The sequence below is a fragment of the Siphateles boraxobius genome, unplaced genomic scaffold (assembly GCF_051911475.1).
Source record: "Siphateles boraxobius isolate OS27281-9 unplaced genomic scaffold, OSU_SipBor_1 3, whole genome shotgun sequence".
Taxonomy (NCBI): Eukaryota; Metazoa; Chordata; class Actinopteri; order Cypriniformes; family Leuciscidae; genus Siphateles; species Siphateles boraxobius.
The window spans coordinates 17,254,583-17,276,218 of record NW_027508919.1 but is presented as its reverse complement, the minus strand read 5'-3'; the positions used below and the strand labels follow the sequence as shown (position 1 = coordinate 17,276,218).

At 37.1% G+C, this 21,636-nt stretch overlaps 4 protein-coding genes across 8 annotated transcripts in view; 1 reads left to right on the top strand and 3 right to left on the bottom strand.

Moving 5' to 3' along the window:
* Positions 1–3,144, bottom strand: part of ocrl (OCRL inositol polyphosphate-5-phosphatase) — a 33,337-nt gene extending 30,193 nt beyond the window's left edge. For 2 of the 4 annotated variants that reach the window (XM_077248048.1, XM_077248050.1), the window contains exons 1-2: positions 2,651–3,115; positions 2,010–2,089 (exon numbers count right to left, since the gene is read on the bottom strand). In XM_077248048.1, the coding sequence (XP_077104163.1) occupies positions 2,010–2,089; positions 2,651–2,692 (122 nt within the window). In that variant the 5' untranslated portion in view covers positions 2,693–3,115. Of the gene's footprint in view, positions 1–2,009; positions 2,090–2,650 lie in introns of all 4 variants that reach the window. The other 2 variants (XM_077248051.1, XM_077248049.1) reach the window with 2 other exon arrangements.
* A 459-nt stretch (positions 3,145–3,603) lies between these two features.
* On the bottom strand, positions 3,604–9,123 carry LOC143757055 (protein eva-1 homolog C). 2 transcript variants are annotated; one of them, XM_077248044.1, is made up of 8 exons: positions 8,666–9,123; positions 6,978–7,180; positions 6,743–6,866; positions 6,509–6,661; positions 6,229–6,372; positions 5,423–5,494; positions 4,582–4,662; positions 3,604–4,219 (listed from the first exon to the last, which is right to left on the bottom strand). In XM_077248044.1, the coding sequence occupies exons 1-8, from the start codon at positions 8,757–8,759 to the stop codon at positions 3,837–3,839; spliced, it is 1,254 nt and encodes a 417-aa protein (XP_077104159.1). In that variant the 5' UTR covers positions 8,760–9,123; the 3' UTR covers positions 3,604–3,836. The 2 variants fall into 2 exon arrangements, with proteins under 2 accessions (XP_077104159.1, XP_077104160.1); XM_077248045.1 differs by lacking the exon at positions 4,582–4,662 and having other exon boundaries at positions 8,666–9,122.
* Positions 9,124–11,870: 2,747 nt separating this feature from the next.
* clic2 (chloride intracellular channel 2) lies at positions 11,871–18,748 on the top strand. The gene is made up of 6 exons (XM_077248046.1): positions 11,871–12,221; positions 14,391–14,500; positions 15,656–15,781; positions 17,021–17,121; positions 17,688–17,857; positions 17,963–18,748. The coding sequence occupies exons 1-6, from the start codon at positions 12,168–12,170 to the stop codon at positions 18,119–18,121; spliced, it is 720 nt and encodes a 239-aa protein (XP_077104161.1). The 5' UTR covers positions 11,871–12,167; the 3' UTR covers positions 18,122–18,748.
* A 255-nt stretch (positions 18,749–19,003) lies between these two features.
* On the bottom strand, positions 19,004–20,510 carry urp1 (urotensin-related peptide 1). Its single transcript, XM_077248047.1, has 5 exons — positions 20,408–20,510; positions 19,912–20,013; positions 19,778–19,818; positions 19,502–19,607; positions 19,004–19,144 (listed from the first exon to the last, which is right to left on the bottom strand). The coding sequence occupies exons 1-5, from the start codon at positions 20,508–20,510 to the stop codon at positions 19,113–19,115; spliced, it is 384 nt and encodes a 127-aa protein (XP_077104162.1). The 3' UTR covers positions 19,004–19,112.
* Positions 20,511–21,636: the final 1,126 nt, after the last annotated feature.

Sequence of the window (21,636 nt, the reverse complement as noted above, 5' to 3'; positions counted from 1 at the left end):
GAAATCCTGTGGTCATTCATACTGTATCCAGGTGTGTGTGTGCCATTCAGGTTGAGTGGATTGGCACACATTGCAGAAGGATGACGGAGGGAGAAGTAGATATTGTCCTTTAGCACTCTTGAACCAAGTTTGTTTGGGTGGTGGCCATTCTGTTGAAACAGTTGCCTCTGACTCCAGAAAAGATTGAAGTTGTCAATAAAGTTCACTCCTTTTATATTGCAGGTTTTTTGCAGCCATGTATTAAGCCCAAGCAACCGTGAAAACCTGTTTGTTCCTCTTGCTGGGAGTGGTCCACTGATGAATGTTTGAACTTTCAGTCTTTTAAGTGTTTCAAAAAGTTCATTGAAATCCTTTTTAAGAAGTTCCGACTGCTCTTTATGAATATCATTCTTCCCCACATGAATGATGAGTCGATTTGCAGTCTTATGTTTCATCAGAATGTTCTGAAGTTCCCTGTTTACATCAGATGTTGTTGCTTGTGGAAGGCAGCACGTTGTTGTATCCCTGCTATTAATGTTTCTGATTACGGAGTCGCCCACTATCAGAGTCCTGGGCCCGGCTGCGCTCTGAGCTGAGTGCCGCTGTCTGCTCGACCTTGAGCCCCAGTTAGCATCAGTGTTAGCTACTGGCTGATTCTGTCTGTGTGTGATCACATTCATCAAATTTGGGGATTCCTCATTCATTAATACTTCAAATCTGTTCTCAAGATGTATAGGCGGTGGTAGGAGACCAGTGTTTGCAGTCCTTGTCAGAGCCGTATCTGGGGTAGAGGATGCTACTGCAGTAATATGTGATGCTCGTGACAATCTGATGTCTCGAGTGCCTTTGGGTCTCGCACCCTGTTTGTGCCATCGATTAGTAAAACGATCGGCTTGTTTCTCTACACTCAGTATGGCCTGTCGAGAAGCACTAGATTCATGGGACTCACCGGCTGTATGCTGAGGACGTCCATGACGAAGCTCTGTTGTGTGTTCCGTCTGGTTTGGTTGTCCCGCAATTAACTTTGTTTCAAGAATTGCAATCCTTTGTAAAAGTCTGTGGCAGTTGGAGCAGCAAGTAGATTCCAGAGGAGGCATTTTCTTATCCTTATGAATGTAGGCAGTTTTGTTTTCTCTTCCCCGGAATGTAAGCTTTCAGTGGGAGGCTGGTTGAATAAAATAATTCTGCTTTTTTTTGTAGTAATCCAAACGTTTGAGCACTGTGCTGATGTGCTGAAGTTAAAATTAGGTGATAAAAGGAGATAAAATATAGAAATATAAAAGCGATAGAGCAAAGCGCGGAGCAGTAAGCGAGAGCGTCCGAACAGTAGCTGAGCAGGAAGTAGAATCAAATAAAGAACCATGATGATAGTGTTTCCATGTTTTTGCAACAAAAAAAAAAATATACATTTGATTACCGCAGCCAGAGGACAAAGATGTCAAATTTGCAGCCATTGGCTGCCATTCCCACAGCCATTGTATTAGAAACACACTTGCAGCTGTTAACTAGTTGTTTTGTTTTTTGTAATTTAATGCCAAGGAAATATAACAAACTATAGCGTTATGTACATTAACTTTTTTAAATGAAAATACAAAAAAGTTTAACGTAATATATAATAATTGTGGGAATGCTTCATCACAGTCAGTAAAAAGGATCCATAGCAATGTCTTGTTAAAAAACTAACAAATAGCAGCCTGTTAAAAGCCAGCTGCATTCTCAAGATAGAGATTCTAGCAATTATAACTAGCAATTAGATGTCCTTCGTTTGTGGGTTTGGCAACTAATCATGTCAAAAAGGCTAAAAACGACCACAAAATCATCCGTTTAATAACACAAACAGGCAGCAGCAATAAACCACCTGAAAGAATGCAATGCACAGTTCAGTCCAACAGAGATTAAACAGCTGCTCGACTTTCTCAGACTTTAACATTTTCTTCTGCAACTAACCCTGTTTTACACATAAAAGCTCCGTTTAGTGTGAAATTCTGTGAATAAATTGGAATGAAAAACTGAGATTGGAGTCTACTCACTTGAACTGTCCAGAACACTGTAACAGGGACAGGAGTCTTGGTTCTTTCTGTCCGCTTCTGAGCTCGTGTCCTCTAACAGTCTGAAAAAAATCACTGTCAAGGATTCAATTGAATAGCAAAAGGCAGAGGAAAAGGGTGGAAAGCGTGACGACTCATGGCTCTCTCCCTCCCTCACACAATAAAATAACTTTTTGGACTTTATACAACTTCATTAGGTAACGTTAAGTAATAAAACAATAGAGGAAATCCCTAACATACTCAAAGATGTGTAAAAATCATAAAAAGTGTTATTCTCTTTGTAGCCTCCAGCTGCAACATGTCATACCTTACATGTACATCATATCGAGTGACATGACAATGTCACACAATGCTGTTCCAAGTTATTCCTAGGAATGTAAGAACAGTGATGGAATATGGTTGGATAACGACGCTTCTGTCTGACAGCAGAGAGAAAACAGCAACAAAAAATGACAGCATTTGTATTATGTTAAGCCTCTTTATTACACTGCCATAACGAAATTAAATGTTATTTTTTACCATTACAGCTAGGCTAACGAGACATGGCTAAATGGCTTCAAAAGAGACTACTATTGCTCTTAACAAAATGAAAATAAACAACTGAGCTCCCAAATAAAGGATACGGCCAAACATTGGTTATCTGAAATCCCGAATGAATGCTCCATCGTGAATGTTCTTAAGTGTGTTGAATTAAAGCCGTCAGGCGGCTAGCTAACAGGCTAAACTCAGCAGCGGCGCAAGCGAATGTTTTCTCATGTCAGGCTCCACCCCGCACCGCGCGTGTGCTGGACTTCCGGCCCGGGGTGCTCGCGACACATCGCTCGCTCGGGGAAGAATTTACTCCGTGGGGAAAACGGGTTAAACTTTACAATAACAAACACCGTTAAATCAATGTTCACTCGCTCGTCCAAAAGGAAGTGACGTACACGATATATAAAAGAGTGCGATTCAGCTTGTGGAGTGGTGTGTAGTCATTGAACTCAGGAGAAAACAACACCTATCGATTACGTGTGACACATTTGGGTTTGAACAGAGAGAGTGGTCACGGTTGATGACAGTTTTGTTGCCGCGTTAATAAACCAATGACATTTCAAGTGATGTTCGGGTTTGGGTTTACGTTGACCAAATTACGCCACCAGTCATGAATGAGTTTCGAGGTCATCATCACCGCGCTATCCCGGATGGAGCAACATCATTTGTTGTGTTCTACGTTGCTCGGGAACGTCAAAGATACGCAACTATTTGCATCACTGTAAACACAGTTTACTGCATTGTTTAAATATTTGTAATTGCAGAGACTTCGTCAAACGCCCTTATTTAAATCAGAGGGTTGTTCCTTCATTTACCATGTGTCAAATAGACCATCAAACGGATATAGGGCTGATGCATGTCCTTTTGGTTGCATTATTTTTTCTTTAGAAGGATAAACACTATGTTGCAACTTGTAAGTGTATTTCAGCACAACCAGGTTTTAGATACCGGTACTATAAATTCAAACCAAATCCCTGATGGCTGTGTTTGATAAGTAGGCTACGCAAATATATTTTATTTTCAATGTGCACAGCATCCAAAGATATTACACTTCCGCTCATTTATTAAACCAGTTCGAATTATACATGAAAATGTATACATAAATACAGTCTATTCATAAAACACAAGCAGGTGGGCTTGATAAGGATGTCACAGATGTCATTCTTGTTAAGCATTTAAGATCCAGACAATATCTAATCATTCATGTTACATGGTAGAATATAATTGGTGTTTGCTTTATTAAAAGAAAATCAATCAGATTTGTAGAGAACATCAAGATCAGGCAGAGGAGGTTTTGATTTTGTGCATGGCATAAGGGCTGGAGCTGATATGTGGCCAGATGTCTCCATTTGGCATCTCAGGTTTGTCCTCATCCCTTCTCTCCTCCATTACCACTGTCATTATCATCTCTTGGTTGAAAATATCTGGTGTGCGATACGGGCGCGCAAGGTGGCGAAAAGAAGAACGCAAGGAGGCATCATCAAAATCATCTATTAGTCCTCCCTGTGACCTGCGGGAGGACTTTAGCTCATCTCCTAGCTCAGACGCCAAGTCTTTCAGATCTCGAATCAGGGTGGATTTCAGACCGAACAAACACAGCAAGAAGAACAGACCAGCACATATACCAGAGACAAAGTATAAAGCCACTGTCTCCGGAAGACCTTGGGAAAATGAAAAATAGAGGCCAAATTAAAATGTAATAAACAATACATTCAACAATGAAGAGGAGAAGAGATTAAAAAAGTAATTAGTAAAATAGGCTACTACCACACTTAGTAAATGAGAAGGCCATTGCTGACTGCTGATGTTAGCAAAGCACAAAGAAAGATGAATTGTTTTTCCATTGATATTTTATTTATTACTTTCATGTTACTGGTAGGCTACATGTACTGTAACATTTATTTTTGGATTTTAAAAATGAATAAAACCAACAAAGCAAAAAAAGAAAAGAAAAGTGAATACTCAGTGAAGATGGCACCAAATCATTTGAAATTTCTGGGATCAGGCCACACATCTAACGTACCCTGGATCTGGGAAAAGATTTCCAAAGAGTTGGTGAAAATGTTTTGTGGTCTGGACACACCGGGGCCAGTATACCACCCTCCTGTGAAGGGGGGGGGGAGAGGGGATTGGATCCCGCAGTCAGCAGGACCGTCAACAACCAATGACTGACAATTATGTGAGTCATACGGTTGTGGTCAAAATGTTACATATACCTTGAAAAAAAATCAGCAAAATGTTAATCATTTTAACAAAATAAGAAGGATAATAAATTTTTTTGCTGCTGAATTTATACAAAGGACCCCATTCAAAAGTCGACTGTTAATGCATCTTGTTGCCTTCTTTAGCATTAGTGTTTTCAGTTTTCACCTTTTGCAATAGTTGTTTATAAAGTGTGAGATGGATCTCAAAATCATACAGTCACTGGAAAGAATTCAAATATGCAGAAGATGCTGAAAAAAAAAGTGCAGAACCCGGATGATTTCTCTGAAAATCACTGTTTTACTGCTCAGGATGAAATAGGGACTTGTGAAAGGCCATCACAAAACAGAAATACAGTCATGGATCATCCAGGCAACGACACACAGCATTCCCAAAAAAAAAAAAATGAAATTTTTATGATCCCTCTTATTTTTTTTTAAATTATTAACATTTTGCTGATTCTGCAAGGTACATTTTTGCCCAAAAGAACTTTTGCCCACAATTGTATATCTCTCCTGTCATATTTTCATTTGCAATACTAACACATGGAATAAGTCGCAGTTATTATGTTAACATCATCTTTTTAATACAAGCCAGTTTAATAAAATGAAAATTAGCTTAGCAATGAAGATCATTTACACCATCAACTATTTTTTTCTTACCATGCGTATAGTCAGAGAGCAAGAAAGGATCTGTGTTTCCACGTCCAACATCTTCCAGTAGATACCGAGGTACTTAAATGCACAAAGAAAATCTTTTTATGACTGCATCTACAGTGAATAAGCTGATCACAGTTTTTCGAAATCTCTTGAAACACTCAAAAAAATGATGTGTTGGCTTTACTAAACTTTTTGATGTAAAAAGGTTCCACCGGTTCCACATAACTGCAAAAGCAACTGTTAAGCAAACATAATTTGTTCATGTAACTTCAACATCATGGAAGTCATTTTAAGCGACCCAATTAAACTCTGAGCTGAGTGTTAAATTAACACTAAAGCAGTGTTAAAGTTAATGAGATAATTAAGGGAATAATTGAGTGATGATTGAGCATTATTGAAGACACCTGATGTTAACAAGCAGAATCACTGAAGGAGAAAACCGGAATTTCAGGTCACCATTATGGAGATGAGTGTCTGTTAGTTGGGCTCTTGAACCCCACATTATTAACTTTAGATTAAGTTTGGCTGCTGTATATGAGTTATAACAGCCAGATAATCAAATAGAAAAGGTGATCTGATGATGTGGGTTGTGTTTTACCATAATCATTATATCACTATCATTTGACCTGAATCACTGAACTCATATAGAACACTCAGCTCAGAGTTTATTTGGGTCGCTTAAAATGACTTCCATGTTGTTGAAGTTACATGAACAAATTATGTTTGTTTAACGAAACCCAGTTATGTGGAACCTTTTTACATAAAAAAGTTTAGTAAAGCCAACACATCATTTTTTTGAGTGAACTCACCGCAGGTGAAGGAAACTCGCAAGTGTTTTCTGGTGCCAGGGAAACAGGGGTCTCCAAAACCCTGAGCATCAGCCAACACAGAGCAGTTCGTCCTGCCATGACACTTCCTTGACACCCTCCTCAAGGCTGACGGAGACAAGCACTCTAACAGGAAACATAATCTCATCAAATGAATGACCATGATCTCATCAAATGAATTTGAACACATATTTTTCTGCCTCTTCTGTTGTAGCAAAACATTCCCACTAGATGGAAGAAGTGTGTTATTTTATTCTCAGACCTATGTCCGTTTTTGTGTTAGCCTCTTGAGGGCACTCAAGACTGTCGTGCTCCAAGTGGCCAAACGTGGCTGAATAGATGGCCAGAACCGTGTCATTCTTACAGGCCAGCTTCAGCCGCTCATTCTCACACACTGTTCTCGAGCGATGATGCTCTGTGGAGAAGGAAAATCATTGATGTGCTGCTTGGTTACAATCTCGCTAAAATGAAGCACAAAATACAGTAGGCGTCTCACCAGGCTTGCACTTGTAGGAGACAATGAGGTATTTGCTAGTTTCAGGGCAGGAATCTTGACCAAACACAGGACTCACCACAGGAATCTGACACTCCCATCGATCCTGGCACTCAGACATCACTTTCTGACCATGAAAACACATTCTGACTGAAATTCTTAATCAATCATTATGATTTTTATACTGGAGATTTTTGGATCTAGAATTAAAGAATGAGTAAATGCAGATCAATGATACCTGAATGGCTGTGGTTGATATACAGTCGGTGTTTTCCTCTGTTATGTTTGGGTTTGCGTGTGGGCATAGATATGGACTCGGGACACGGCGTCCATAAAACGCTGAGAGGACAGCCACAGATGTTGTAGTAGGGCATCTGATGGACAGCGTCTCTCCATCACAGGCATGGGTAGTGTGGTTCTTCAGGATCCTGTGGAGGTAATCTAAGGGGAAAAATAGACTGATACGCAGACAGCTTTTAAAGTGCTCTAAACATCAGTTGAGCATCACTGTTGCGGATTAAAGGCACTGCTCAGCATTCAAACAATTAAGGCATTGTAAATGCATTTAGAGAACCCACTACACAACAGCATTGTTGACCACAATTGTACACTTATAGTGTAAATCGAGCAATGTGATAATGGACAAAACAACTCCCACCCTTATCTTTTTTTGCAAATGCAAATGTGGTTGACATTTGATGTCTTCTCAGGTACTACGAGTGCTGTTTTTATTTTACAAATACAGTTATACAATAACAGAGATTTCCAACTGGTAGGTCGAAACCCAGGACAGGAAAATAAAATAAAATTAAATGATTATCATTTTGCCCTTGGTGTGCCTATGCAGTTATTAATAAAAGTTTATTAATAATAAACTTAATTATGTTTCTTATTGATTATTAAACATTAATAATAATGTTTTTTATGGGTCTGGATGGTAATTAAATACATAAAATAATTTCCAAGTATTATTAATAGATTTCAGAGTTTTAAGCACGTTTGTTATAAAATAAAATAAACAATTATTTTGGTGATTCTAAAAAAGATCTATAGACAACCATAAATCTTTCAAAGTTTCAATATCTGCTATTGATTTATTGTTTCTTTTTTAAAAAATTTATATTTCAAATACTGCAGTGAAAGAGAGAGTCAGAGGTCAGGGACAGCCATGTAGTCAGAGGAAATGACCCCTAAAAGATTTGAAAGCGGTCTGCACTGCAGATTTGAGATCTAAATGTTATGAAGTGGACAACATAAATGAGGCATTTTTCTCTTTTTTATCCTCCACTTTTCCACACAGCTCAGGTTTCAAGCTTTTAATGTTTTTAACATGCCCTGGCCTATTCAGTATGTTCCTTCATTGGACCATATCTATGAGTATTCAATGAGAAGGAACTGGATCAAGGCTAATGTCTGGCCTGTACCTTTCTCTGTCTCTCTTGGGTTAGGCCATTCTGCATCTGTAGAGCCCTCTGTTATGCAGTGCCAGGCACAGACACACTCACAAATAAACACAATGAGCTATTCTTTGCTGATTATCACTCTTGAAGCCATTATGTATTGTATAGGGGGGAGATACAGAAACACAATCAGAAACAATTAAAACCAGAAGCCAACATGTGTCACTGAAATGCCTGAAGTAATCAAAATATAAAATGCATGAAAACACTTTTCTGACTTTTTACATACGACATATAAACACTGCTGTTGGACTTATATTTGTGGATTACAGTATTTGAGTGTATTTTCTAGTGTACATTGCCCATAACATATAGACTTTGTCAACTTCAACACGAAATGTGTGTCTTTGGTTCAGAATGGGTTAATGTTGCCTTGCCTTCCAATATGGATGCTCAAACAATAGAAGAGGGATACCCATCTCATATTTCCTCTATCACCGCCACAAAATTCAAGAAAAACACTTACCAGAGAAATCTGGAGCCGATGAGGATTGCCCTGTGTTGACAGCTAGGACGAATGAGAGCAAACACCAGGACCAACAAGAGCTCCATAGAGACATAGTGCACAACGCACATTACGAACCGCTGTGATTTTTAACTTGGAGAAGTTATTTGGCTGTTTACTACCCTCTGACTACTGACCAGGAGAAAAGGGTCAATGGTGGCATTGTGCTGAGCGGAGAACAAGCGCTCTTTCAAACAGCACTGACACTGACACACATTTGTCTCATTGCACTGTTTAGACAGTTTTCATGCTTGTTTTCCATTTATTTATCAAAAGGGCTTTTTGAGGTGACACGGTTCACACACCTGTTTAATAAGTAGCCACCCTGATGATAATAAATGTAGTTTCTAGTCAAATTTGCAGCAAAAATCCCTTTCTTAATCAGTATTTTAGTCTTGTTTCAAGTAAAAACAAGTTAAATTAACCTGATAGTTTTTCATATATTGTTCATATACATCTATCTAAATGTATTAATGCACAAAAGCTTTGCATTTCGAATAAATGTTCTTTTGACCTAATCCTGAGAAAATAAAAATCATCATGATTTACACTAAATTATTAATCAGCCAAACTATTTTCAACATTGATAATAAAAAAGAAAATAAAAACATTTCTGGAGAGTGGAGTAATGGCTGTACAATTTTCGTTTTCTTGAGTTGATCTTGTTTTAAGGATGTTTATATATTTTTTACTGGAAAACAAGATAAAATACTGAATAAGACTTGCCGTTTTTGTGTAAAGAGACATGCGTTAAATCGGATTTCTCTCTATTTCTCTTCAGTATTAGAAAAACCTCAAAACAAGAAATAGTCTTTGCTGAGCTTGACGGTTTTGTTTCCTTTGTTTGCATTTATGTATAAACGACAGAAGTGGGTCCTCATGATCAACATTGGGGTCCTGTTTAGGGAGATAAAGCAAGGATTTTCCAAGCTGTGTATTCCCAGCTGCTGGATGTCCTGTAGATAGCCTATCATCTCAGGATAAGTGCTTCCTCTCTCAGCCTGAGGAAGAGAGAGGTCAGTGGTTAGTGAGCGCATCACATTTCTCTCTATTCCAGAAATACTAAAGGAGAAGCAACTCCGTTGCCACTAAATACATAGCTGGTAAATATGAGTTGTCAGTCTGCTGTCTCTATAAGGACAGTGTGTTTTCTGAACATGCAATGAATATTGAGCAGAGGTCAGAAAACATGTAGGCCTATATGATGCAACTTAGCTTTCTCAGCACTTTGTCAATATAATCACCCTCCCCAAGTTAAAGAATCACAACTCCCACATATGAGATCGGTCTTGTGCTTGAGAGGAATGTTTGTGATTTAAATTGTGTTGACTGTTTAGTATGGAGACAAATGCTGAACAATTATGTGCTGAACTTTGACATGTTTGCTCAGTGATTGCAGCAGTGGCATCAGATTAGAGGCTTACAATTTTGCGTTGTTACCGCTCATCATCTCCATGGTGATTTCTTGTTTGGTGGTATTTGGTGGCGCAGTACTGTATGTTATCGGGAAAGAAAAGCTAGCATGGTCTGGAACAGCTCAGATCTGTTACTCATAGTATCCTGTTGGCTACAGGAGGAGGGAGTAAACTGGGTAAACTGGCATGGCTGATGGCACATTTCCTGTGCTAGCCGAAGAGGAACTAGCTTAATTTCCAGGATTTGTTGAGTTTCCATGTCAGGCTCTTGCTTTGTATATTCAGTATAATCACCAGCCTTTTATACTTAAAGGGATAGTTAATCCCAAAATAAACATTTTTTCATCATTTACTCTCATGTAATTAAAAAAACCTTTCCTTCTGCTTCTATGGAACACAAATGAAGATATTTAGTACAGTAAATTAAAGAGACCATGGGCTGGCCATCTCCTCCATCAAAATTTGCTTGATTATATTGATGTACATTACAAAAAATAATACTTTAAAAATCTTGACAGACATGGTCATTCACTATAACACCTTGAACATTCTGCTAAGAAAGTAAGTCATACAAGTTTCAGACAAACATCAGGGTGAAGGAATTGTTATGTTTAGGTGAACTATCCCTTTAAAAGTGTCTACCATTTTTAAATGACTTTGTGAGGAAAGAACAAAGCAATTCCTTGCTTTCTTTGGTTTCTTTTTCATATGATATGTCTGCTTTTTGCTGTAATATTGTTTCAAACTAGTGTGAATTCCCCAGAATTATGCAATAACCCCCCTAAATACAACATCTGTGTGCTGAATGAGGAAATGAAACTCTTTAGGTTTTGAAAACAATTATGTAAGAATGGGATTCTGTCTTAAAATGTCTGTTTTATAGTGCTGGTGTACAAGATGAATTTTAGTCTAAGTTTGTGTAAGAGATAAATTGTATGCTGTAAGTTGTACTAAGAGTCTTTCCAGGTTAATATGCTCAATCATAAAGGGAAGCCATAGATGACGGAATTGTTTCCTATGACTCAACATGACTGCATAGGGAATGAGGGGAACTATTTGTTTAAAGAGAACCCATCCCTTGAGAATGATCACATACCCACACCCTCATTTGTCTACTCACACACACAACTGTGTATCTTAGCAATATACATATAATGTTTTATATGCACTATAGACCAACCGATACACACTACCCCTACTCATACCAGAAACTCTATTTTAGACTTTTTAGACTTTAAAAACAACAACAACATAATTTAATTGATTTATGAATCATTATTCCAATCGAAGAAATCCCCAAACATCCCCCAAGGGATTTAGCTCATTTTTGGAGTTAAAAACCATGCACACAAAAACCACATGGGATTTGCTTTCTGCTGTGCCTCAAGTAATATCGAAAGTGATATAAGGTTGTTTTTGGAAGGTTTTGGCAGGGGTTACTGGAAGTTAGAAAACTTCCAGAGAAGTGTAGACAATATGAAAGAGCAGAATGAGTCAGAATTCCAAATGACCATTAGAAAAAAAGACTGAAACAGAGAAGAGCAAGTACTTTAACTCTGTTGTCTGACATCCGAGAGCAATTCAATATCTTCTTTAAAATAAGTGGATTAGTTCATGTATAGTAAAACAGCCTCTCCATTACACAGCTGAAAGGGGCACATAGTGATTGAACATGGGAGAGGGGAATGTTAGTAAGAGGTAGAAGTGTTAATAGTCTGCATGAATGGAATGTGGCCCTGCTTCACATCTGCGATAACCCTGTGACGTTTCTCCCGAGTGTAAAAGCTATTTCTGAGCTCTCTGACAGCCTGGCAGCACAGTTATATAGTCAGGGTAACGCCCATCCTCTCTAGCCTCCCTCCCTCCTGACTTTTAAAGTGTTTACGGAGGGAGAAAGCAGAAAATAAGAGTCTGACTAACTTCCATCTCAGAACTCTTGCACACTTGCTGTGTACAAATCTTTGGGGAACTTCTACTGTCTGGTTGATTTGTGGAATATTTTTCACAGAGGTCTGGAATTATTAAAGTCTTTTTCCTGCAGGAAAGAAATGGCACTCAGACAAGACTCAGATAAAGAACCACGAATTGAGCTCTTCATAAAGGTCAGTTGTTCAACTTTTACAAGTTTTAGTTGGTCAGATACTCTTATTCCAAATTAAACATTTTAATTCCAATAAAGTAACTACATTTTCAGGTGTAGGATCAAATAATATTAAATATAAGAATAATTTAAATAGAAAAATAAATAGTTCAAATAAGCTAATAAACCACTCATCTGAATATTGATCAAGTTCAACATTATATAAGTAATCCTTACTGTTGGAATAGAGATGTTAAACTCAATTATTGTAGCTTTTGATCGAATTCTTGTAGTTAATAATATAGTTTCATGATGCACCGTTTGCCTCTTATTTTCCAGTGTATGTATTTTTCTAATAGACAAGACTATATTCTACTTCACATTCTGAAAAAATAATAAAAGGCTTGTGACTATACATGAGCCTGTTGTCAAAAGTTATTTTGTTGAAAAGTACTCTACAAAGACACCATGAACCAAGATCTTCCAGTGCTCTATCAGTGCTTTTTGTCCATTTGGGCACCATGAATCAGAGGTTGATTTGGGCGTTTACAGTCAATTCAGTTAACATGTGCAATACTGACTGGATAGTATGGTTGATATGCAACTGTTCGCCTTTACACTTCTCTTTATCAGAACAGACGCACAGACAGCATTGGGATCATCTTATCACCACACATGCACACGCACTGAAAGACTGACAGCTCTTGGATCCCTGTCGTCACACCCGTAAACACGCTTACTTTTCCTATAGATCCCATTACTTTGACATTGCTGATGTCATGCTTTACCAGTTGAACTACTACAGTTCATTAACTAAATGAGTAGAATATGAATGTGCGGTAACCTTTAGATCCTAAAGATAATCAAATCTTTGTAGATTGTCTATTTATTACAGAAGTTATGTATATAGTGCAGGTGTTTGTGTTCTTATTTAAATGTGCGTATTATGGATGGTAGAAGCATTGTTCAGGTCTGTTGTCTCCCTCTTAGGCAATTCCTGCTTTTCCTCTCTTTGGATCAAGCTTTTGAATTGTCCTCCCACACCCACACAATACATGGACTATTTATGTCCTATTCTTTTTTAAAGGGAGGGACACTTTTATTTAAAAATAAAAGCTATCCATTAACATTAGTAATAATAGACTGCTGGGGATCTGAGAGACCCCAAACATGTTTAAATATTTTGAGAACATTGCTATTTTTACGTACACTTAAGAAAATGGTCAGAATTGAGATAAAACGGTTTAAAATACCTCGATTTCTGTCATGTAAAAGCATAAGAGACATTCTTACATACAATTCTTAGTGAAATTTGAAGTGGTAGTATAGACATGTTAAATTCAGTTATTTGAACTTGAAGTCATTATATAAGAATGGTTTCTTCTTTTACTGTATTTTTTTTATGAAATAGGTGCAATCTTGGTGAGCATTATAGACTTCTTTCAAGAAAAGATAAAATATCTTAGTGATCCCAAACTTTTGTATGCTAGTGTACAGTATTTTAGAGAGTAGTAACAGTGAATATAGCAAATGCCATTTGTGTCCTAAGCATCTTTCTAGCAATAACCAGTGTGCATGTAAACATAATAATTTAAATAGCAGGTTCCTGAAACTTCACACTTTAGTTTTCTCTGTGCTATCTTATGATATAACCGATGGGTTGAACCTTAAAGTAGTTTCTCCCTCTACTGGGTTTTGATTAAGAGGATAGTTCACCAAAAAATGTACATTCTGTCATCATTTATTCATCCTTATGCCATTCCTGACTTTTTTCCTTCTGCAGAGTACTAGGATCCAAACTGTCAAACAAACAAATAAACAAAATACTGACATATGACACAACAGAACAGAACAGAAAATAAGATCATACATGGTTTGGAACATGAGTGTGAATTTATAATGACAGACTTCATTTTTGGGTTAACAATCCTTTGAAAAACATATGAAAAGAGCTGAAAGACAAAATAAATGTTAATTTCAAATATATTATTAATATTTTATACATACAGGGTCTCTGCTTGGTCACAAAACAGAAAAAAAACATTTCAGTCAATTTTAACAAAACATGAGGGTTAAGGAATTAAGGAAATCTATAATGTGTGTTTCTCGGTCTACATGTAGGCTATATGTAACCTTGTGTCTGGTATGTGAAACTTTGATACTGACCATGATTTCTCTTTTTTGTCTCAAGGCGGGTCATGATGGAGAGAATGTGGGGAACTGTCCCTTCTGCCAGAGACTCTTCATGGTTCTTTGGCTGAAAGGAGTAAAGTTCACAGTAACCACCGTAGACATGAGGAAGTAAGCGTCACTCTAAGTTTTATTTCACTGAAACAGTAAGGCCATGAATGAAATTTATGCATATTCTAGGCACATGCCTATGCTTGCACATCCAGGGGGGCCCAATTACAATGAGGAGAAATAATATAATTAGTAGCCTATATTATTTCAGTCTAATGCTAAAACTCGATAAGTCTAATGCTAAAGACGATAACTTTGTAAATTAATAACATTTAAAATATCATCGCTGTCTGAGAGTTTTGCAAATATTTAACAGATGAAAAGTTTAAAAACACTTTGTGACTAAACCTCGCAACTCCATTGGCTCCTTAAACTGTCGGTGAAACCTCATAACTCCACCCCGCCTCAATCTTGAATGAAGTGCGCACACATTTTGGTGGACCGTCTGCTTTTTTGCAATGCAAAGGCAAATAAAGAACGGGCTGTTTGATTAAGTACAGCTTTTTCTTTACTTTAAAAAAAACTATAAATAAAGGCTAATGTCTAAATGTATTTGAGGAGTGGAAAAGAGTGTCTTAGTCTAGCATTTGCCGAGTCAGTGCCAATAATAAACATGAGATTTTGGCCACATGACAGAAAAAATAAGCGCACACATAGCTTCAGCTAAACTTCATAACCTGTAAGTTGATGAAAACATAATGTGATGCACTTACTCCCTCAGATGCAACCTCAGATGCAGCCTGATTTCTAATGACGGGGATAAAATAATTTTCCCTATGTCACATTATGAGGTAAATTCGGCTCTGGGTAAGGCTATCAGCTGGAATGGAATTCAGTAGGCTATACAAATAGCGAAATCGGAGGAATTCTGGACTAGCATGGACTAGATTTGATAAGATCTGGGGGGCGGTCAAAGTACAGCAGGTGTAGGCTAGCTACTACAAACATGAAAAGGAGTGTGAACTTTCCCATTGCCCGGTTCCCATCTAGACCTATTTCTTCTAAAGCAAATAAAACTTTCATGTACTTAGCAGCTGAACAGTCCTATATCCGTGTGCTTAAGTGCTAAATGAGTTTAATACTATTTTAAAAAAGCATTAATCACTTTAGGTCTCATTCTAAGACTCTCCGTAAACAATAAATGACTTCATATTGACCATGTCCGCACCCTGTAGTTTACACTCCCTCTGCTCTGCTCCACCCTGTGTTGTTTAGGAAGCCAGAAGAGCTGAAGGATTTAGCTCCAGGTACCAACCCTCCTTTCCTCCTGTACAATGGCACGCTGAAGACTGACTTCATAAAGATCGAAGAGTTCCTGGAGACCACACTCGCCCCTCCTCGGTATTGTGCTTGTCTGTGAGCTCATGTAATGCTATATCAAACGTTGGCTTCATACTGACAAAAACTTTTCACAATGAGACATTATTCTAGTGTTGTTCTGTCATAAGTCGCATGGCTCTACTCATTTAAGTATCTGACACACTGACTAGGGTTGCCAACCGTTCCGTAGGCCTATAATACGGAATCGTCCTGTACTTGACACATAGGCCTAATGTCTTGTTCCGTATTGAACTGATACGGAACGCACTTTGTTCCGTATTTTTGAGAATCAATTCAGTGCAAATCCATGACAGACACATAGCTTCTAATATATGTCAGACAGACTATAAAAGAAGACATTTGTAGGCTATGATAAGAAAAAAAAACCCTGACGGTGCGGTAGATACTAATTTCTCCCCTTGTTTGTCTATGATCAGCCGCGTAGCGTTTTTAACATCTTGGAACATCATCAGAGAATGTCATTGTGAGTCACGTATCGTAGCAACGATGACAACAACAAGTGACAACAGTTACAGCGGGAAATGTAAAAATGACTATCTCCGAGCAGCCGGCGAAAAGAAAGTTAACTATAATGGATTGGAAGTATAATAATATAAAGATATTTGCACTATACACTTCCTTAAAATATTGTCTAATTAAATAAAAATTATTTTTTTGCACTGGAAAGAACATTCTAGAAGTCTAATTCTATTGAATAAGTTCGCACAAGGCTACAGAAAACTGTTGTGTTTATTTTTCTTCAAATGCAGTCTAAGCCGATGAGTTTTGAATGTTATATGTTGTATTGTTTAAGTAAAAAATAAAACGTATTATAAACTAAACAAATCCATGGTTCATTGTTGGCAAAATGATCATAATAGCCTTTATATAGCCTATCTATGTGGTTCAGTCTTGTATATTGATTAGGCCTACTTTGCTATTCTATAAATAGGCCTAATAAGTTGTATTAGCCTATAATATGCTATAATGTATGATAGCATACAATATTCACAAGAAGTCATCATTTCAGGGGTTATTTTTCAAAATTTTCTTCCGTGGGGGCATGCCATCCCAAAAAAAGGGATGGAACATAGGGATGGATCCCAAAGGAAAAAGGAAAGACATACCTATTTAACATGCATTATATGGAGAAGCTTAAGAGTTTTTTGAGTGTCAGTATTATTGTGTGAATGATGGATGTCTATCTTTTAGGTTTGTGATGACTGGCTTTAAATATTTCCCTCTGTCTTATCCTATCAGCTATCCTCATCTCAGCCCCTGCTACAAAGAGTCATTTGATGTTGGTGCTGACATTTTTGCCAAGTTTTCTGCGTTCATCAAGAACAGCCCAAACAATGCCTGTGAGTTACAACACCTATATATTAAATTTTATATATATATTAAAACCAGCATGATTGTGTGATAAAATTCGGAAGAAATTAAGTTAGAAAAACTGACATTTTAGACACGATGTTGCGAAAATACTTCCAAAAAGCAGAATTGTTGCATTGACTCATTCATAACAAAATTCGCTTGTGTCGTTTCTAAATGAATCAGAAATTTTAAACGAATCGGTTAAATGAACGAATGATTTAGTGACTCATATACAGTAATTTGTCGCCACCTACTGGTGTAACGATGAAACCTGCAGAAAGAGTCCATGATAATAACTAATGGAAAATACACACCACTGACTGGAAGCGGCCTGATACAAGCAGTAAAAAAAAAAAAAAAGAAAGATGATCAGTATAGTTTTATCAAGCTGATTTTTAGAAACAACATGGCCCTATTGACTTAATCAGATTAATGCATTGACAGTTACATAATAGAATAACAGAATATGACAATTTTCTGATTTATATCTGAATATAAATGTGAATAAATATGAATATATCTGAATATTTTTCTCTATTATTTGATTCCTCAGTCCATGAAAAAGCCTTATTGAGGGAGTTCAAGCGTCTGGATGAATATCTGAACACTCCACTTCAGGACGAGCTCGATCAAAACATCAGTGTATCCAAAAGAAAGTTCCTTGATGGGAACCGCTTGACACTGGCAGACTGCAACTTGCTACCAAAGCTGCACGTCATCAAGGTGATACGCCTCTGTGGTTTACAGACACACATACATACACAGGCCTATAAAGCTGTTTAATTTAAAATACATAATTATAATGTGGTTTTCTTTTTGGTTTTGTAGGTTGCTGCCAGGAAGTACTGTAGTTTTGAGATTCCTGCTCAGTTCACTGGAGTGTGGCGTTACCTGCAGAATGCATGTGAGAGAGAAGAGTTCAGCCAGACCTGTCCAGCTGACATTGAAATTGAGAAAACCTATCTGAGTGTGGTCAAGAGGAACTGAACTTCAGATTATTGAGGACATATGGGGTTAAATGTTTAAATAGTGTAAATAGTTTAACATTTCAGTTTATAAGTTTATAGGCATCTACATAGTTCACAGTTATAAATATACTACAGCAAACACAAAAGGCACACTGACTGAACACAGTTTGCTTATGCACTTTCATTGTGCCTGTGATCTCAGAGTCAGAGCCCATTGGATTTACGGATACTTTTGAGTGACTGCTACTGTCAAACAGGCTTTATTCTGGTAGTTTTAGAAGTTATAGGATCTTTTGCAAACGATCTTGAGCACAACAGGCAATTGTGCTTTTAACAGCATGTAACGTTTTTGTGCATAATGTATATATGTATTTTACATTCATTATGGCATATTCGGTTTTATGTAATGTATATATTTTAATCATTTGTAAGAATGAGTTGAAAACACAAATGTGCAGTCAAATCATGTGCAGTACGTGAGTCAATGAGTAATGCGTCAGTAATGGTTGCTTTGTATTAAAGGTTATTATGGCAGATGTGCTGAGTGGCGCAAACACCATTGTTAGACATCACGATTGTTTAAAAAAGAGATTAAACTGCTTTCTTTCAGATTTTACTTAAAATAAAATTAATATCATACATATCACCACTTAGTCTTTTTCTTTCCATGTGAATGTCAAAGCATATCCAGAGCTTTGATAAAAGATGGTGATGACTGGATCGAAAAACAAATCAAAAATACACAAATATTACAACTGATCTGTTTTTACCTAGACTATATTTATTTTACAGTTGCAGTTCTAGGTCAGTTTTCATTTATGATAAAAAATACACATCCATATTCCTGTTAGATTACTTTATATATCTATATATAAATATAAAACAATATTCACAATGTCAAAGGGCAGCTGAATGGATTTTTTATAGGGGGAAACAAAGGCATACATTTTAAGTGTTTGTACATGAAGAGATGTTATGCTGGTCCTCTGTCCATCTCAGCCGATTCATTCCTAGTTTGTAACACAATATTTCCAAAAACAGGCTGTAAAGGGAAGGACAAAAAACTTTGATTAGTAATATAATAATGACATATAGCCATTTTGCCATCCTTGAAATGTTCTTTATATGAATAAAATTAGCACTACATAATTGTTTTAATTTTTTTTAATAAAACCTTGTCTCTTATTGTTTTGTGACATTGAAAGTGTTTTGAGTATATATTGATATTTATACACACTACCACACACACACACACACGCACGCACGCACGCACGCACGCACGCACGCACGCACACACACACACACACACACACACACACACACACACACACACACACACACACACACACACACACACACACACACACACATATATAATCTGCATATATAGAAACCTCACCTCTCTTATTGTTTTTGGGCAAATTTTGCTCAGATCGTAGATAGCCTTGAGAACGTAGGTTATCAGCTGCTGCTAGTTTTAAAACAACTGTTTTTAATTCATCCACCTAAAGACACAGACCAGACATACGGATTTAGTATCACACAAGAAAGAAAGAAAGAAAGAAAGAAAGAAAGAAAGAAAGAAAGAAAGAAAGAAAGAAAGAAAGAAAGAAAGAAAGAAAGAAAGAAAGAAAGAAAGAAAGAGAATGATTCATTACAAAGAGAATGATCATACCATGTTATTCATTATCTCTTGCTGCAAAATTTCTTTTGTACCTAGAAAGACAGAAAAAGTGAAAATGGTATCCTTTCTAATATAAACTGATAAATGTTATTTAAATAACAAGTGTCCAAGAGTCCCGGTCTCACCTCTCTGGATCAGGACAGGGAGGACAGTTTTGATGTCCCTTTGCTCTGTTAAATCACTGCTTTGTCTCTCCTCGACATCTGCCACCAGTTTCTGAATCAGTTCTGCAAAAAAAAAATGTCATATTTTGGTAATAATTTTAAATTATAAATAAAAAATATTAAACTACAAGCAAAAATAATATAAAAACCCAATTGTCCAAAAACAGATGTCCCTTCTGTTTCAAGTGAAATGATTTTTAAAAGTTGTAGTGGAAAGATTAAAAATTGTCATAATAAGATCAAGCTCAAGGGTCTTTATAAAATGTTCCTTATACTGCCTTTCACCACTTCCTTTTTAACATTTACATTGGAAGCAGAAAAGACATTAACAGCAATGTCTAATAAATGTACAGCCACGGTTTCTCCACATGAGCTCCATCATTCATTCAGCTGGATGTCCACCCTTAACAAACATCATGAGCGTGCCAACTTATCAAAAGCACAGAGTTGATCTCACCTTCCTGCTGTGGCAGTGCCGTGTCTGAATATAGAGGCAGAGCATGAGTTCTCCGCACAGAGCAAACCACAGCCAGAATGTAGAGCAGTGCCAGTGACAACATGTTGAGAGGATCACGGGTGACTTCAGTCTTCAGTGCTCTTGCCCCAGCCGGCATCTTCAGTTTTATATCATCCAAGGCCATCTATCCTGAAGGGATCAATACTGCTCATGTCACCCCATCCCAGTGTTAATGGTTTTGACGTGATGTCCTCTCGTCATAGACACAATTAAAAGTGTGCTGTCAATTCAGACAGAGCCTATCTCTGCTTGCACAGAGAGCCCTAACAAATGTTTACTCTTCACTAGCCATCAGTGACCGCTCTGACGCCTCAGATTCTTTATATTTCATACCTGACATTGCATGACGCATTTTACACATTTCTTCTTATTTTGAATCTGTAATTTGCTCTGATGTTTCATTGGTCACGCTTTATATTAGGTGTCTTACATAAAAATAGTAATAATTAATTGTAAGGTACAATAATTACTGTTCATGTATTGCAATACACTTTTGCTGCTATCGATGTGGGATACGGGTTTGGTTAAAGACATTAGGGACAGGTTTGGTTAAAGTTGTAGGTTAAAGTGTGGGTTACGGTGTAAAGGAATCATAATTACATGGAGGAATTTTTAAAAATATAAATACAATATAAAAACGTGTACACAACAAGTGCATGGAATAAAAATGATTAATTTAAATGTTAGCACGGAGCTAAAGACACTCAATATAAAGTTGGACAGAAGCATTTGTTTATTTTTTGCATAATTCTGTTCTCAGTGACATCAAAGTTAGATACTGTCACATTCAATCCTTGTTACATTCAAAGCAATCCATGAATACTCTCTTACGCACCAGATGACTGTGACATTGCTATATTGGTTTCTCTTTTGCTGTATTTATCAAAGTGAAAGGTATACGACACAAAGGTTTGGTGCCAAATGAACAAACAGCGTATAGTGCGGTGATGGATTGTGTCATCTCTGAGTTTCTGAAATTGCAGGTGAAAGTGTTAAACCGTGATATTTCTCATCTTCAACCATCTTTGTGTCCAAAAACAGAAAGAAACAAAACAACAAGAACATTATAAAGAACAATTGTGTGTGTATACTTTGAAGAAAAGCCAGATTTTACATATATCAGTATACATACAGTATTAGTAGATTGATGAGAATGTTTCCTCAAAAAC